Source organism: Helobdella robusta, assembly GCF_000326865.2.
Source record: "Helobdella robusta unplaced genomic scaffold HELROscaffold_3, whole genome shotgun sequence".
NCBI classification, from domain to species: Eukaryota; Metazoa; Annelida; class Clitellata; order Rhynchobdellida; family Glossiphoniidae; genus Helobdella; species Helobdella robusta.
In genome coordinates this window covers 5901958-5921957 of record NW_008704501.1, presented here as the reverse complement: position 1 = coordinate 5921957, position 20000 = coordinate 5901958, and the positions used below count along the sequence as shown (strand labels likewise).

The 20000-nt window shown below is 32.6% G+C and overlaps 1 protein-coding gene across 1 annotated transcript in view; it reads right to left on the bottom strand.

Annotated features, from left to right (window-relative positions):
• Positions 1–20000, bottom strand: part of HELRODRAFT_129198 (hypothetical protein) — a gene marked incomplete at both ends in the record, with an annotated part of 28789 nt that overhangs the window by 6232 nt on the left and 2557 nt on the right. Inside the window, 3 exons of the mRNA XM_009021495.1 lie at positions 7184–7352; positions 10372–10425; positions 10889–10983. Coding sequence (XP_009019743.1) covers positions 7184–7352; positions 10372–10425; positions 10889–10983 — 318 coding nt within the window. The remainder of the gene's footprint in view (positions 1–7183; positions 7353–10371; positions 10426–10888; positions 10984–20000) is intronic.

Genomic DNA, 20000 nt, shown 5'->3' with positions numbered 1-20000 from the left:
CAACACACAAACACAAAACACATACAAACGCACAAAACTCACAAACACACACTCACGTGCCATTTTTTACACAAACACACACGCACACATCAACACAATTTTATCTTACATCTGTTTGAATACATTAAAAACACATCGACTACACGAATACTTCTAGCATTGTTAGATTACCGATTAGTATTTTAAATACTAATTTTTTCAAAACGTTTCACTTGTGTTACAATTAACCAATGTTTGTATTTATATTATTCATAATAAAATAAACATTGTAATGAACAACATTGTCATTGTGTGATTATTTTTAATACCACATATTGGTGCTGAGATACTAAGACACAACTATTGGAGGATAAGTAATCATCCGTCCGTGATTATTTTGACTAGTAGTCAGTCAGTCAGTCTCACTGCAGCCACTTTTTGTTAGTATTTACTTAGTATTTTTACCTCTCTCTACAACTTTCGACACTATCAACCATCTAAATGTTCTTATTTATAATTCATGCTTATTATCCTTCGATACTACTACTACTGCTGCTGCTGCTGCTACATTTACTACTGCTGCTGTTGCTGCAATTGCAACTACTACTACTACTACTACTGCTGCTGCTGCTGCTACTAATACTACTACCACAACTACTGCAAATACTAATACTACTACTGCTGCTGCTACTGCTACTACTGCTAAAACTACCCCTATTGGTGGCAATGATGATGAAGGTTATGAAGGTGGTGACGTCACGATGACGTTATGTTGATGATGATCTAAAAAAAAAACTTATAAAATGAGATCACTTTAATACGAGATATTACGTTTGCGTTGTGTAAATAATGACGAAAACGAAGATAACAACAACAACAACAACGACAATAATAATAATAATAATAATAATAACAGTAATAATATTGATAATAACAATGTCATTAATGGTATAGCAATGGCAAAAATGATTAAATGATATGTGGATAATGGCAACAATAACAAGGATTATGATGATGATGATGAAGATGATGATGATAAAAATAGTGATGATGATGATGTTGGTGTTGTTGATGATGTTGGTGATGTTGATGATGATGATGAAGACGATGATGATGTTGATAATAATAGTGATGATGTTGATTATGATGGTAATAATAGTGATGGTGATGATAATGATGTTGATGTTTTGTGATGTTGATGATGATAATTATGTTGATAATGATGTTGATGTTGTTGATGATGATTATAATGAAGTTGATGATGATGACGGTGGATGTGCTAGTGACGATGACGACAAAGATGATGATGATAATGTGAACTAGAAGATAATTCAATACAGATTGAACCGTTAAAAATTTTCATCGAATTAGGAAGAAAAGAAGAGGAAAAAGAAGACACATAGACGGAGGAGTTAATGGAAAAATGTATCGAACAACAAGTGAAAGAAAAATTTGTACAACAAAGAAATCAAAAATGGAAATACATCTATGAGAGTATGCAAATCAAAAAAATTAAAAAAATTGTGAGTGGTAAAGTGAGTGATGGAGAGAGAGAAAGTTAGAAAGACTGAAAATGAAGAGAATACGAAGGAAAGAGCAAAGAAGTGAAAGTTATAAAGAGGAAAATAGAAAAAGAGTGAGAAAGAGAGAGAGAGAAAAAAAAAGAATTATCTGGCGTTATTTGTGCGTAGGTGCAAAATTTGTTTTATGGGTCTTGCTTTGTTCTATTGATACCCACCGTAGGTTTGGTCTCAATACAAAAGCCATCGTAAAAGTGTTGCCAGGACAAATCCATTCTGTTGAGTAGGGGGTGCTCAACTCTCACTATGATATATTCCCATATATACACGTTTGTATGTTGTATCTATTTGTATGTTTGTATGTATTTATGCAGATTGGTATATTGTGCATTTGCATGTATGTAATGTATGTGTATGTATGTATACAGGTTTGTATGTAGTTTGAATGAAAAATGTGTTTTTTTCAAATATGTGTATGTTGGAAGGAGATTATATTTTACAACGTATTGTTTGAATTTACCGAATTAACTAATGCCAAAAATTCGGTAGAATTCATACAACAAACACCCTATTTTATATATGTATGTCTGCGTGTTGTTCCAATGCATATTTGTATAAATGTATGTGTAAGTGTGTGTATAAATATTTATCAATGTCTTTTCAGAGAGATAACCAAATTTTTTTATGAATAGTTCTTTGTAATTTTTTCAATTCTGCTGTTTTGAGTTTTGAGTCTTTCATGAATTGAATTCTCTTGTTGGGGCAAATGAATGAAATTGAAAGAGAGAATAAAAACGATCAAATTTTTTTGAAATTTTAATGCAAACCGACACTTCACGTACACACACACATAATTCTCTGTTTCTCTTTCTCTCTTTTTTCTCTCTAGCTCTCATTTATGATTACAATAACAGATTAACAAATATTAACACATACATACAACCATCCATCCATCCATACATGCATACATACATACATCTATCCATACATACATACATCCATCCATCCATACATGCATACATACATACATACATACATACATCCATCCATCCATACATACATACATACATACGTAGACAAGAACGAAATGTTTTCTAGTCAGTACATAGTACAAGCACGCACGTACTGACAAATGAATGAAAGTTTATCCACTGAGATAAAAAATAAATAAAAAAATTTCGGAAGTATATACACAGACGCAAACGCACTTATACGTTTATAATAAAAACTAAATGACAAATACACACACACACACATACACTACACACATACTTACACACACACATACCACATATATAAACACACTTACACACGCACACATTTATAAACACACGCATACGGATACGTAGATACACGTACCAGCAAGGCCACAGACATATATTGCAGGTGTATTGAATTTTTTAGCAAGGCATAATTCATGCATACTTTTTTCATTGTCTGCCCGTTGCTTCGTCATGCTTCTTTCCTATTCTACTAAATGCCTGCGTATTAAAATTTTAAACTGAAAACATTTTTTAAACAATGAAAGTAAAAGTAAAAATGAAAAATTTTATAAGAAATTTTGCAAAAATCAAGTGAAATAAAACTAGGTAAAGAATGAATGGTCTTTTGTTGTTGTTGTTGCTGCTGTTGTTGCTGTTGTTGTTAATGTTTTTGTTGTTGTCGTTGTTGCAATTGATGTGCGCAGACCAATTCTTGGATGTTAATGTTGTTGATGACGTTAACGCAGCCAACATTATTTATCATTAATAAATTACATGTTAATTACGTAGTCACTCTTGACACTTCTCTGGTCGGTGAGATAGATATCTAGACATGTATCATTAATACGTGTATCTAATGCGTCTAATGATACAATTATAATATTGTATCTAATGATAGTGACAATAGGTATCAAAAATTTATAAAAATGTTGATATTCTATGGTTGGGTTTTAGTTTTAGGAAATTTTTTTGAAAGCCATGGTAGAAAAGATACTACAATACATTTTTATACAATAGATCCAACGCGCGGTGTTCGTTATGAATGACCTCACGTGCACATGCAAGCACAAATAGTCAAATTACTAAGAATGTTTTAAATAATTTAAATTGTCGTTGTCATCGTTGTTGTTTTGTTGTTGTTTTGTTGTTGTTGTTGTTGTTGTGAATTTTAATTATTTTCACAAATAAGCATAGGTTTGTATGTATCTTATACGATACTATGTTCAAGAATGAAGTTAAGTTTTTTTTAACAAATGTATTAATCAATTTAGAATATAAAATTCGTGATATAATTTTAAAAAGCCATTTTCTATTTTAATTGAAAACTTAAAGGAAATCAATAATAATAATGATGATAAATTTAGGTTTGGAGGTATAAATAAATTTAAGTTGTGTAGTTGTAGATACATATGTGTTACAACCTAAATTTTTATTAGCGTTATTCCATTTTAAAATTTAAGTTTTGTTATTATATTAAACAATAAAACATTATTAACAATAATGAGCGAGTCGTTCCTCGTTCGATTTCGATTATTAAACTTTATAGCATTTTAAACAGCAACTAATACTCAACACACGTAAGTCGCCAATTAAAGTCGTCTCTCATTTTATCAGCGAGTTTACAGAATCAGAAAGAATTTCCCCAAGTAGAGACAACGTTGTTCGCCCAGTAACCGTCGTAGGATGGTGAAGAGCGAGCAGCATAGCAATATGCCTCAAACACAGACCTGTATTTAATATGCATTGAAATATTATCTAAATCAGTTTATCAGCGTGTAACAACTGAAGACCGTTACAAAATTGGAGGAATATTCGTTATATATTTTCTGCAACAGTCCCAAGCCTGAAACATTTGCTCGGTAGACGAAGAAATATAAGTTTGAATGAACAAAATCTCATCGGACCGACTTCTATATGTTCCCATTTACACATTTGCAACCATTGGCAAAAACATTCACGTATTTGAGTACAGTGTTTATACATTCTGCATTCAATAAACATGTGCGTGCAATACACACGTGTGTCTTCAATACACATGTGTACAGTTGTATACAATACACACATGAATGTATACAATACTCGCATTTTCAATACCGACAAGTATGTTTGTATTAAAAAGTCACGCCCTCACAAATGTCCATCTGTTTACATTTAAGCATGCAAATGAACGCGTGTACAACTGCATGGAGACATTAGACTCACACATAAACGTGCACTCATTAGTTTCTAAAGCGTACAATAAGCGTATAGATTAAAATACGAACGCCATACCCCTCCATGAATGCATACAAAGGGCTTGCGTTTCGGTAAATACAAACACAGACGCAAGAACACACACAGGCAAACAGAAAAGCATACAAATAGACAGACACACATATATACAGACAGAGACAGCAGACAAACAGACTGTACAGACAGACAGACACACATATATACAGACAGAGACAGCAGACAAATAGACTGTACAGACAGACAGACCAGACAGACACACATACAGACATGCAGACACACATAGAGTTAGACATGCAGACACCCATAGAGTTAGACATGCAGGCGCACACTGCAGACAGACACAGACAGACACACATACAGACAGAAAGAGATAACAGACAGACAGACAAAAGAAAGCAGAGAATTTTGTATGTTACAATTTGTTCACGTTTGCCTGGCTGACTGTAGCATGCTAATTACAGTGTCATCATGAACATAATGCCTTGGGTTTAAAATTATTGTCGTTTTTGTTGCTGTTGTTACAGCTGCTGTTGTTGTTTTTGTTGTTGATGTTGTTGTAGCTGTTGTTGTTATTAATGTAGTTGTTGTTATTGTTGTTGTTGTTAGCGTTGATGTTGTTGTTGTTGATGATGATATTGTTGTTGCTGTAATTAGCTTGATGTCGTTGTTGTTGGCTTATGATGTTGTTGTTGTTGGTATGTTGCGAATGTTGTTGTTGAAGAAAGATGCGTTTAACTCTACAATTTAAAAATTTGATAAAAGATTATAAGTCATTCTGATATTAAATTAAGCCCTGAAAGAAAAATAAATAACTTTTTTTAATAAAATTCAGAAAAAAATATTAGCTATTACTGAAAATAAATTTTTATTCATTAATTTCACGTAAAAAACCACACAAAACCCAAATCTTTTGATACAATACAACTGACTAAACACATACAAACAAAAGAAAAACATACAAAAATAAAAACATACAAAAAAACATAAATAAGAAACATACAAAAAAAAATTAACAAAATGCAAAAAGTGAAAAAACGTTATCATAACGTACTGACCATTTGAAATAAACTAATCCATCTTTAGTATTTCAATGGCGGTTATCAAGGAAAAACATACAAAACATCGAACGCTCATTCGTTAGAACGCTTATGTGTCTGCCAGATTATACTCATTCTCTCTCTCTCTCTCTCTCTTTCTCTCTCTTTCTCTATATATCTATCTCTCTCTCTCTCTCTTTCTTTTTCCCTCTTTATCTTTCTCTCTCTTTCTCTGTGTGTTTCTGTGATTGTGTGTTTCTCTTCTTGTATGTCTCTTTCTATCTCGTTTTATTGTCTTTCTTTCCTTCTCTCTTCCCTTCTGCTTCCTTTTTTCCTTATCTTTTTGTATTTCTCTTTTTTTCTCTTTCTCTTTCTTTCTCTCTCCTTTTGATGCTATTTACTTGTTTAGATTATTCATAATTTTGCATAAACACAGAGTGATATGAAACACCTTGTGGATGTATTATTCTACCGGATGATACAAAATGATACAGGATGATACAGAATGATACAAAAATGATACCGGATGATACAGGATGATACAGAATGATACAGAATGATACAGGATGATACAGAATGATACAAGGTGATACAGAATGTTACAGAATGATACAGAATGATACAGAATGATACAGAATGATACAGAATGATACAGAATGATGCAGAATGATACAGAATGATGCAGAATGATACAGAATGATACAGGATGATACAGAATAATAGGAAATGACAACGAGTATATTTATCCTAGCCTAAATTGGAATGAAGAGTATCATGTTTTTTTCTTTTTGCAAACCTAATAATATACTTATAAATCAGTTATACATACTCGCATACATAATTCTATTTTGCACTTGAAAATGCACATACATGTGGGTTTGTTTGTTTGTGGGTGTGTGTGTTTGTTTGTTTGTGATTGTGTATATGTGCGAAAATAGCCGGTGCGCGTGTGTGTGTTTGTTTGTGTGTGTGCATTTTTATTTGTCTACATTATGTAATTTTATTGATTTGTGTGCATCTGTGTGTATGTGACGAGTAGTCTTGCTTAGTGAATACTTGTGTGTTTATCAGCAAGCTTGTGTATATGTTAATGTATGTATGTCTATGTATCTAGATATAATAGATGTACGTACGTGTATGTATGTTTGTTTGAATGTATGTATGTGCGTGTAAATATCTGTGCTTGTCTATATGATGGATAGCATATAATAAGCTAAGCATCATTACAAATTGGAGAACATATATTTTATATGAATGAATGAATGAATAAAGGAATAAATGAATGAATGACTGATTGAATGAATGACTGAATGATTGAATGAATGCTTGTGCGTATGTAATACGTTTATTTGTATGTGTGTTTTTATTTTGTATGTGTGTGTAATTGTATGGAAGTATATTTATGTATGTATGTATGTATGTATGTATGCACGTAGGTATGTATGTATGTATGTATGTATGTATGTATGTATGTATGTATGTATGTATGTATGTGTGTATGGATGGATGTATGTATGTATATGTATGTATGTATGTATGTATGTATGTGTGTGTGTGTGTATGTATGCATGTATGCATGTATGTATGTATGTGTGTGTGTCCTATGTATGTTTGTGAACGTTAAAATGTTTCTAATGAGATTAAGCGCTCCTTCCTTTAATGTAGATTAATATCTTTGGAAGAAAAGAAAAATTTCTTCCCTAGATTTCAATGGCATCGTCATCATCATCAGTCTCTTCTTCTTCATCACCATCATCATCATCATCAGTGTACATCACTAATAATTACATCCCCACCCCCATCATCATCATCGCGTCGTCGTCGTCATCATCATCACAATCTTCATCATTCGTCACTATTATAACCGATAAACAATGGTATTTATCATTTGTTCTCATTAATTTAAAAAGAAAACATTTTCAAACCTGTCATCGTCATCATTATCATTACCATCACATCATTATGTTTATGATTAGCATCATTATCATCATTATCTTAATAGTCATCTTCATCATCATCATCACCATTTTTTATTAGAATGGTCATCGTGGTCTCCGTTTTACTAATGACAGTTTCATATTTGTCATAAATTTTCATTAAAGTTCCTATTTCTCGCTTTTCAGAAAGTTTCAACATCACCAACTTCATCATCGTCATTCTCCTCGACATCATCATCATCACCACCATCATCATCACATCATCATCATCATAAATTACACTATCATCATCATCATCGTTATCATCTTCTTCCTTTTCCTTATCATCACCATCATCATCATTGTCGTCGTCATCTTCTTCATCATTAAAATATCCAACACGTTCTTTAAGGCAACCGATGTTCACACTTTTGTTGTTGGTGTTGTTGTTGTTAATGTTGTTGATGTTGCTTTGTTAATGTTGTTGGTGTTGTTGATGTTGTTGTTGATGATGTTCTGTTGATGTTGTTGATGTTAATACTATTCATTTTTATTTTAAATTTTATCTTACTCAAATCTCAACACACTCACACACGCACATACACGCCCACACACACATGTACACACACACATTCACACACAAACATGCACACACACACACTCACACACAAACTTGCACACACACACACTCACACACAAACATGCACACACACACACACTCACACACACGCACAATAATAAGTAACATTTATAAAAATTATTAACTAGTCGAGACGTACCATAAAACAACTATATCGTCTGATGATATTCCCGCTCTTTCTATCGTAATGGAAACAAAATCACTACAGACCTATGGATAGCTAAATATTGTATCTTCATTATTGTCTATCATGATATTGTTGTTATGTATGTTGTTGCTGTTGTAGTTATTATTGCTATTATTATTGATATTATATTGTTATTCTTATTGTTCCGACACGTGCCAAGAATTTGTTGATGCAGAGGATGACTTTATGAATTAATCAGGTCCTAAGATTGCTCATGCATAGCTGTCTTCTTCTTGTTTATGCCGTTGTTGTTTGTATTGTTTGTTTGTGTGTTTGTTTGTGTTGTTTGTTTGTGACTATGTGTTGTTTGTATGTGTGTGTGAGTGTTGTTGTTGTTTTTTTGTTTGTGTGGTGCGTGTTTGTTTGTTTGTGTGTGTTTGTTGTTGTTTGTGTGTTTGTTTGTGTTGTTTGTTTGTGACTGTGTGTTGTTTGAATGTGTGTGTGAGTGTTGCTGTTTTTTTGTTTGTGTGGGTGCGTGTTTGTTTGTTTGTGTGTGTTTGTGTGTGTTTGTTGTTGTTTGTATGTTTGTGGCTGTGTGCTGTTGTTGTTTGTTTGTGTGTGTTTGTTAGTGTATTGTTGTTTGTGTCTGTGTGCTGTTGTTGTTTGTGTGTGTGTGTGTGTGTGTCGGTTGTGTTGTTGTTTGTTTTTTATTTTCTATAATTATCATCAATCACTTATAAATTTTATACATCATTTAGAAGCATATTTTAATTCAATCAGAAAATCTGGAGAAGCCTAAATTACTGAGAATTATTTAAAAAAAAATTTGTTAATAACGATTTGGAAAAAAAAATATTTTAACGTTTTAAGAAAAATTTTTCAAGATGGATAATCATTTGGTTGTCAACGGTTAATTCTGTTTGATTTCCGCATCCATTTGACCGCGGGCTGCCTTTTAAAATAATTTTCCAAAAAAAAATTATTATAATTTTCAATTTTTTGAATTATTATTTATAATTTCGCATAATAACGTCGATTCTTCCACCCACCCATCTACATATTCATTCATCCATTTATTCATCTATTTATCCATCCATTCTTCCATCCAATCATCCATCCATCTATTTACCCATTCATCCATCCATCCATACATCTATCTATCCATCCATTTATTATTCATTCATTCATCCATACGTCCTTCCACCATCTATCCATCCTTCTATCTATTTTTCCATTCATCCATACATATGTCTTTCCATCTAATTATTCAACTATATATATATATATATATATATATATATATATATATGTACATTACATACATTATATTAACAATAAATTAGTTAATATAGTAATATTTTTAAAGCAGTTTTTTTTTATATACAGTCATTTCAAAAAAATTTTCATTTTATGATTTTTTGGTTCATTGAACTTCCGTGTCGAGATTCGTTTGAATGTCGATCCATTTAATTTTTCTATCCGTAGACTTTTGGTCATCTATGTATCCATCTATGTATTCATTGGTTCGTTCGTTCGTTCGTTCGTTCATTCATTCATTCATTCATTCATTTATTCATCATCAAGTCATTTGATTATCAATTCATTCATTTGTCAATCCTTCAATCAATATATCAATTAATCTATCTATCCTTTGATCCAATCTAAAAACTATCCAATCATCCACCTATCTATTCATTCATTCATCTGCAAACCTATCCATCCATCCCTCTACTTAGCCATCCATCCATCCATCATTCGGTCGGTCCATCCACTCGCTAATCCATCCATCCATCCATCACTTGCCTGAATTAGTGATCCCATCAGGTCCCAACACAACTCCCCATCAAACAATCAACCGACTAATTCATGTAAACATTCTCATTAATGCACCACTTCCTTCGTCACATCCAAACTAACTCACACACGTACACACACACGCACATACATACACACATGTGTGTGTGTATGTATGTGTGTTTATATATACACACCTACTAACTTAAACAGATAGAAAGGACGTTTGTATGTGAGTTAGCCTGCGTATGTTTGCCTGAATTTATTTTAAAGAATGTTTTAAGCCTTTTAGCAATGTATACATCAATACGTTTTTAAACGTATACAAACATATAACTTATACAGATCTTTGTATCAGCAACAAGACAAAACGCATCTCTCATAACTTATTCATTCGAAATAATTAATATGCCCGTTATATTACACAGAATAGTTTTTAACCTTTTTATACGGCGAGGGTAGGAGGAAGAATCGTTTAATTGTGAGTACCTAGTGATGCGTGTGTGTGTCCATTATAAAACTTTCCCATTTATAAATGTTACACTTATCTTTTTTGACAAGTACTCCGCCGTACACGCGCACACACACACTCATTCACTCACACACACACACCACACACACCACACACACACACACAAGAACACACACACGCGCGCGCACACACATATACACACACAAGCACACATAAATACACACAAACACACACATATATACATAAATATACTCGTACAAGCACGTATTTGTGTGTGATACATCTATTGTATTTATATGCATTGTATATATCTATTGTATTCATTTGTATTGTATTTCAAATAACAAATTGTACTGTATGTCTATATTTTAATTGCTAGTGTTAAACAACTTTTTTGGTTTTGAACGTAATGAACACGTGAAGAAATTCAAAATTGTTCATAGCCAGATCTTTTCATAAAATTTATTACAACTAATTCACTTGTGCAGCCTTAGCATTTGAAAATCTAACGAATAATTACCCAAACATACCTGAATCACACAAGTATGGAAAAAACACACAAACACACAAACACACACAATGCCTTTTTTATTTATAGTAAATAGATGTCGCAATGATTATTTCACGCACATCTTTCCGACGTCATTTCAACTTATTATGCATGCCACCGGGGCGTTGTTTTTTTGTTTACGTCAATTTTTATATTTGTTTTGTTTGTTTTGTTTGTTTTTGTTTGTTTGTTTTTCTCGCTCCAACGAGAGGTGTGTATGAGGAATTGTTTTTCTAATTTGAGTTGCTCTAGCAGCCGCATGTTCTAATCATTTTCGTTATTACGTTTGACGTCATTCTCTCTCTCTCTCTCTGCATCTACTTGCGTCATAGTCGTTTGTATCATCGTAGTTTGTATCATCGTCGTTTGTATCATCGTCGTTTGTATCGTCGTCATTTTATATCATCGAGTTTGTATCTTTATCATTTGTATCTTTGTCATTCGTATGTATCATCCATCATTAGAAACATGACTATCGTTTATTTTTTCATTATTTGAGTATTACATTTCCACGTCGTTTTGCGTGTCTTTTGAATGTCTTTTGCGTTAAGACATTCCACTTGCAGCTTTGTTGTCATCCTGTAGTCACTCTTCGTTAATATATATATCTGCAATTTTTTTTCTTTACAACTTCGTTGTGTGAAATTGATGTTTAAAACTAATTATCACATTGTTATGTGTTTAGTTTTGTTTTATCTATTTTTCTAAAAAAAATGTTTTTCAAACATTTTTCATACAGGGCGAGTTAGTATTAGAATTGAAATATTCCATTTTTTGGCGCCGTGTTATTATTTTTAAAGTCGGGCAGACGACATCTCTGGTAGTAGTTTTCTTGTATTCATCTATTATTCGAATGTTTTTTTTCTCAATTTTTTTTCAATTTCATTTCATTTTTCAATGTTTTAATGTTATTGTTTTTGTTGTAATTGTTATCGTTGTTGGTGTTGTTTCTTTATTGTTGTTGTTGTTGTTGTTATTGTTGTTGGTGTTGTTGGTTTTTTGTTATTGATGGTGTTATTATTGTTGTTGGTGTTGTTTTTTTTTATTGTTATTGATGTTGTTGTTATTGTTATTGTTGTTCGTGTTGTTTCTTCATTGTTATTGATGTTGTTGTTATTGTTGTTGGTGTTGTTTCTTTATTGTTGTTGATGTTGTTGTTGGTGTTGTTTCTTTATTGTTGTTGATGTTGTTGTTGGTGATGTTTCTTTATTGTTGTTGATGTTGTTGTTGGTGTTGTTTCTTTATTGTTGTTGATGTTGTTGTTGGTGTTGTTTCTTTATTGTTGTTGATGTTGCGCAGTTAGGCACCGGCGCATTAATTCGTTGCAGTCCAGCGCACACGAAATATCATTTGGATGCATTTCATGCTGCAACACCCATCTTCATCATCTTACTCATCGTCGTCATCGTTCTCTTCTTCATCGTCATCATCTTCTTCTTTATCGCCATCATCATCTTCATCTTCCTCTTCGTCATCAACGTCTTTTTCATCGTCATCATCATTTTTTTCACCATCATACCCTTCTTCTTCTTCGTCATCGTCGTCGTCGTCTTCATCATCTCCACTTGCATTATCTTAAGCCCCCTCACTGTCATTATTAACTCTATTTTTTCAACAGCATCATCAATTATTTCCATCATCATTTCATCATCCTCCTCCTCATCATCATCATTTCTGTCATGTTGTTCACCATCGTCTCGTTGTCACACCCCATGATGATTTCATTAATTTAACAATACTTCAGTTGCTAGCAGTATAATTTTACTGTTGATAATGATGAAAATGATAATGATGATAACAATTATGATGGTAATGATAGATAGATAGATAGATCGATTGAAAAACTAATGTTGATTGAAAGATAAAAGAGAGAACGAAAGAAAGAGAGAGAGAGAGAGAGAAAGACAGAAAGAGAGAGAGAGAGAGAGGGGTTGATGCGGACAATAAATAGAGAACTATATATTAAAAATTATTGGTGTGTGGAAGATGGTGGAGATTATGGTGATGGAAAGTGTGACGAGGGTGATGAAGACGATGAGGATGATGATTTTGTTGTTGTTGATGATAATGGTGGTGATATTGATGATGGTGACGATGGTGATGAGGACGATGATGATGGCGATATTTTTGTTGTTGTTGTTGTTGTTGTTGATGATGATAATGATGATGATGGTGGTGATAATGATGATGATGATGGTAATGATGATGATGATGCAAATGCATCAATTGATAATAAAGCAACATAATCATTCAAATGAATTTATTTTAACCAGCAATGCCAACATTTTAAATTCTAAATAAAACTTTTCCACATAGCTAACAATAACCAACATAACTATAACCACCAACAACAGCCTTAACAACGACAACAACAACAACAACATCAACAGTAGCAGCTGCTGCAGTAGCTGCAACAAATGATGTAAGAAGAAGAGAACACTCATAAAAGTAATCTCCTCGCATTAGCCTTCTATTAATTCAATGAATTACTGCTAACCATAAACGCTCATTTTTATCTCTGTCTCTCTATGTCTCTCTCTCTCTCTTTCTCTCTGTTTTATATTCTTTTTCTCTCTTCCATTTGTTTTCTCTTTCTCTCTCTCTCTTTCTTATTCTTTTTTTTTATTTTGCTTCTATTTTCAAGTTTACGTTTCTCTTGCGTTCACTTTTTTTCGTTTTTGTCTCAAAATTTGAAGGCATTTAATATCTCTTCTTTTTGTTTGTTTTGTTTCATTTTGCTGTTTTTATTTTCCGTTTGTGTGATCATTTTTTTATTTTTCTCTGTTTTTGATAGAAAGCTGTATATATTTATAATGCGTGCAATCTAAAAAAGCCTAATAGATTTGTTTTGCATAATTAGAGCAAAAAAATAACCAGACAGTTTTGTTCAGATTTCAATATGTTGTATGCTTTTAATTTAGTTCTTGCACATATGCATTGTTTTTATCAAGCTAAAAATAGCTATGTTTTGTTTGGTTTAAAATTGTTTATTATACACACTTGACAAAGTAATCCATCTTTGTATATGTATCTCTTGTATGTTTATTTTTATAGCTAAACCGACAAATGGCAGAGTTTAAGTTGAGATTATTAAATTTAGGAATATCTTCATCAAATGGCATGTCATTCAGTTATTGTTCTTGGTACATTTACAATTTTTTTTTTTGTTTCCACGAGCTCATGTAGTTTTCAGTGTGATGCATTTATTATCAATTTGTTTCCATACTTCTATGTAGGTTTAAATGTATTCATCTCTGGTAGTTTCGTTTTCTCTCTTTCTCTCTTCCACCACACCTTTATTCATTTTCCCAATTACCCATCTTTTTTCTTTTCTCGCTTCGTTGCCCTTTACTTAGTGATAGAGAGGGAGGGTGGCTGTTTGTAATATTCGAACGTTTGTCTGCTCCATGTGCGTGTGTGTGCGTGCGTGTGCGTGTTTGTATGTCTGTGTTTCTGCTTTCTGTCTGTGTGTGTGCGTGTGTCTGTGTGTGCGCGTGTGTCTGTGTTTCTGCTCTCTGTCTGTGTGTGCGTGTGTGTGCGTGTGTGCGCGCGTGTGTCTGCTGTTTATGTACGTTTTTCATTACCGAATGTGTCGTATTTAGAATAGCGTAAACAGAATTGCGTAACGTTTTAATGTGTTTTTAATTTTCAACAGAACTCTGTCCATTTAGACTCTTACGTTATTACTAACAAACGCCACAACAAACAGCAGAATTAACATCTAAAAATTAATTTTCAAATTTTGCAGACTGAAACTAACAAAATAAAATTTTTTTCAGATGAAGAATATACAAAGAAATAATAAAAAACTCAAGAAAAACTCTTTTAAAACATACAAAAAAACGATTTAATGATTTGTAGAGGAGAAAGTAACTACCAAAAGACACGCCACATAACAAGCAGTCTTCCACAGGCGAGCAATTAAATGCAAACACACTCGCCATCTTTGCAAAAAAAATTTTCGTTTTGTTTTCTTTGTTTCTGTTTTTGTTTTATGACCAACTGGAATGTTTTGTTTTTCTAATGTTTTGCTGTTTTTTATTTGGTGTGTAATGATGTATGTTTAGGGGGTTTTTATGTCGTTTCCTTATCTGCTGAAAATTTATTTCATATGGTTTTTTGATATTTGTTGATGTCTGAGTCTTTATTAATTGATTTTTGTTGGCTTATTTCTAATTTATTTTCACAACAATTTGTGTTTTATTTTTATTATTTGGATTGTCTGCATGCCTTCACTTTAATCCTTCATCGTTTTGCAGTTTTAGGATGAATAGTTGGTTATGGTCGCATCAAACTTTTCAAAATTTATTTTTCTTGATGGCTAGTTTATGCAACTTTGGTGTTATTTAAAAAATTTTTTTTTATCACACCCACACAGACACACACACGCACACACACTCACAAAAACACAAACACACATTCACATTTACAAATACACACATTTACACACACACACACCCTAAATATACACATACACACACTCACACACAAACAAACAGTCAAAAACAATTGTTTCTGTGAAATAACTCAAGCAGCAATTTTATTCTCTTGTGAAAAATTTTTTCCCAAAATTCCTACTCAAATTTTTTAACTACTTTGAAAATAAAAAAAAAGTTAAAAAAAAACTTGTTAATGCGTTTGCATCAACTGCATCTAATGCATTCAGAGAAAGGAGATGATGTTTAACTTTAATTTGCAGGTTGTCATCACTTAAGTGCATAATCACACAGGCGTTTTGCTCTGCATTATTTCGCCATGAAATATTTAAAACATTTTAGAATTAAGGACATTGTAATTTGTTTTTTTGCGTGTAAACAAGTTTTGCAGGTTTTGCTGAAAATTATACAAAATATATACAAAATATATAAAGAACTTTTTCTGCACATGATTTTTTTTTGGATGTTTTATTTATTTTCACGCTTCAATTAGATGTTGAGATAGGTTTGTCGGTTCATTTGTTATTCTATTCGTTCGTTTGTTCGTTCGTTTGCTTCCTCGTTCGTTTGTTTGTTTGTTCACTAGTCATTCATTTGTATTTCCTTATTATATTGTTTTTAGTTCAAAAATTAACAAGGTGTAAAAATGCGTTTGATGTTAGTCGCCGGTCAATACATGAGAATAAATGTAGATCCCGTAACAACGAATAATTTCATTATTCAAGAATAATAACCCTATCACACACTTACATATATTTCACATATCACCGATCTTAAATTATTACGAATAGAGCAACTCAGTCTCAAATATTAGCTTCAGAATATATTTTCTCATTATACAACCCAACAAGAATCATTGGATGTAGAATTTTAAAGATCATCTTATATATATTACATATCCACCAGGCAATTAAACGCGGATAAGTGCTTATGCGTACGTAAGCATGTATGGATCCATGTATTCGTACGGATGTATGTTTACGTTGTGTGTATTTGCCTATGTGAGTATCTGTATGCGTGCATGTATGTAAGTGTGTGGCGTGTGCTTGTGTGTGTGAGTGCATCAATCTATAAGAGATGGTTGACAGCCTGTAATTTACTCGCTGAACACAAATAAATGAGTTTCTCTACTAATGCATACACATTATGCACATATACATTTGTATGTATATATATATATACACACATTTGTATATATATATATATATACATACAGTTAAACATATACATTTGGGTATACAAAACCCATTTGTATGTTTGGTATTTGTATTTTCATGGTAAAATGTGCGGTATTTGGTACAATATATGTTAATGTTATGTAAACATTTGGCAAATTACATTGGCTTATAATGGTACGTTATATGAATATTGAAATCATTTTAAACGACTTATACTTAATAATACTATACTTAATGAAGTTTCATCGTAAATGTAAATAAAACAAATAAGAAATAATATTCCAAACTGAACATATGTCATCTGGCGGCTGTTTCGAGAATAACTGAAGATTATTCAATAGTGGTGGGGAGTTATCTTTTTTTGTGGCACACAGAACAACATTTGATGAATCTTTTGTGTTCAGGTGTCTCCAGAGAAGTGCCTTACTCAATCCAGTGTACTTAACTCAACTTATCAGTACCCTACTCTACTTCATTCAGAGTCAGTCAGCTCTTCTATGTATAGATATAAGATATATATAGATATAAGATATATATAGATATATATCTACCTAAAAAGTTTGTAATATTTAATATGTTTCTGTGTTTGTTTATACTAGTAAATATATTAATTTTTATTTCTAGTAAATATAAAGTTTCAAGTAAAAATTTAAAAAAACAGAATAAAACCACAAACATGCAAATGTTTGATATTATATATAAAGGATCATACTGAACGTTTAAGTTTACACTCAACCAATCAATGAACCAGTCAACCAATCAATCAACCAGCTAACCAATCAATCAACCAGTCAACCAATCAATCAACCAGCTAACCAATCAATCAACCAGTCAACCATTCAATCAACCAGCTAACCAATCAATCAACCAGTCAACCAATCAATCAACCAGCCAACCAGCCGACCAATCAATCAACCAATCAATTAGACCTCAAAATAATTCCTTGCACATGATCAAAAGGCCGCAACTTTTATGTTGAATTTTAAAAAATTTTAACATTTAAATCAACAAATATGTCATGGAATAAAATACAATCACACTCGAACAGACGTACATGTATACAAACAAACATACAAACAAACAAACAAACAAACAAACAAACATACAAATATACATACAAACAAGTAGACATACAAAAAAAACACACGCATACATACATACATACATACATACAGAAAAAGTAACACAAAAACATCCAAGCAATCCCACAGTAGAACAATACACCGTAGATACAAACATTTTTACAAACTAAAGACTATAACAAATGAACGTACGAACAAGCAAACACACAAACAGTCATACAAACAAGCATACATACAAATGAAAAAAATTGTATGTAGAAACAAAACGATATACATGAAGGAAAGCGAAGGTGCAGACATTTTTGCAATGTTGCATTGGCGAAGTAAATTTCTTTAATGGTTTGGCGTGAGATCAAACATTGAGCCATTAACAATCTTTGATTGCAATGCTGATGACGATGACGATGACGTAGACAGATTATGACGGTGATGATGATGGTGATGAAGATGATGGCGTAAATACATGATGATGGTGATGATGGCGTAAATTGATGCTGTTGGTTACGTAGATAGATGATGAAAATGATCATGATGATGTTGAGGATGATGGCGATGATGATAACGATGACCACACACATATATGGTCTTTGAAGACAGTCTGACAGATAAGTATTAATGCTTATAATTTTGTTTTGTTTAATAGGAAAGCGAGCACAGACACACGTGTACCATGAAATCAAAATTAAATCACATAACATTTATGCGTATACACACACACACACGCACACACACACGCACGCACGCACACGCACTTACACACACACACAAAATATAAAAAGAAAGAGAGAGCATAAGATTAGGAGGCAGTAAGACTCTTTTCCTCTGCCTCTCCCCGCGGCGAATTAATTGTTCAAACAGTCTAATCTAATGACGTCAGTGTTTCAAGTGGCCCACGTGACACACCTGAGTGCTTGCGTCATCAAAAAGTGTTGGTCCGTATGAAATTGCGTTAGAGCAAATGCAATGTAATGTTGTTCGATGCAGGTTTGGGATTTTAACTCTAGAAGCATCCAGAAATGTAAGTGCGTGAGTGCATGAGTGTGTGTGTGTGTGTTCATTTCTGTGTGTGCGCGTGTGTGTTTATTCATCTGCGTGTGTCTGTGTGTTTGTGTGTGTGTGTCTGTGTGTGTTTGTGTGTAGTGGGCAAACAACAAATATCGGGTGTTGTTTAAATATACATCACATTATTATACTAGCATCATTTTATAGGAAAATACATTTCATGTGTTTGTTTGTGTGTGTGTGTGTGTGTGTGTGTGTTACAGACCTTGTATTAAAGAAGTTCATGGTGTGTGTGCCTATGCGCGTGTGTGCGTGTGTGGTTGTGTATTTGTGTATATACACACCCACATGCAAATGATTTTTTTCTGGTTTTTTAAAATGTCGTTCATTAACGCTTATCAAAGTGTATCAGAGTTTAGTGCATTATTTTTTTGTTGGTTGATGAGTTGATCCAGTCTAGCCATTCAAGATTTTGTTGTTGTTGTTGTAATTATTACTATTATGATAGTTGTTATTTTTGTTGTTGTTGTGGTTGTTGCTGTTGTTGTTGCGGTTTTACGTAGCAGTTGTTGTTGCTGTTGTTGTTGGTGTGTTGTTGTTGTTTCGTTTATAAAAACAGTAAGGTGGTGATAGGGAATAATGTGATTTGATGGTTGATAACCTCTTTGAAAGGGCTTCCTGAGTTATGGTGTCTCGCTGTTCTTGTCGTTGTGTTGTTGATGTTTTTGTTGATTTTGTTGTTGTTGTTGACGTTGTTGTTGTTGTTGTCGTTGTTGTTGCGGTTGATGTTGTAGTAGGTGTTGTTGTTGATGATGGTGGTGTTGTGGTCGATGTTGTTGTTGATGTTGATGATGGTTTTGTTATTGATGTTGCTGTTTTTGTTGCTGTTGTTTTGTTGTTGTTAGTGGTGTTTTATTGTTGCTGTTGTTAATGATTTTACTTCCCACATTTGATAATTTCCACCTAGTTTTTTCTGAATATTTTTAATAATGGTTCCTAATGTTTTTTTTATGCCACTGAGCTTTATTCATGGTCACAAAACATTTGTTGTT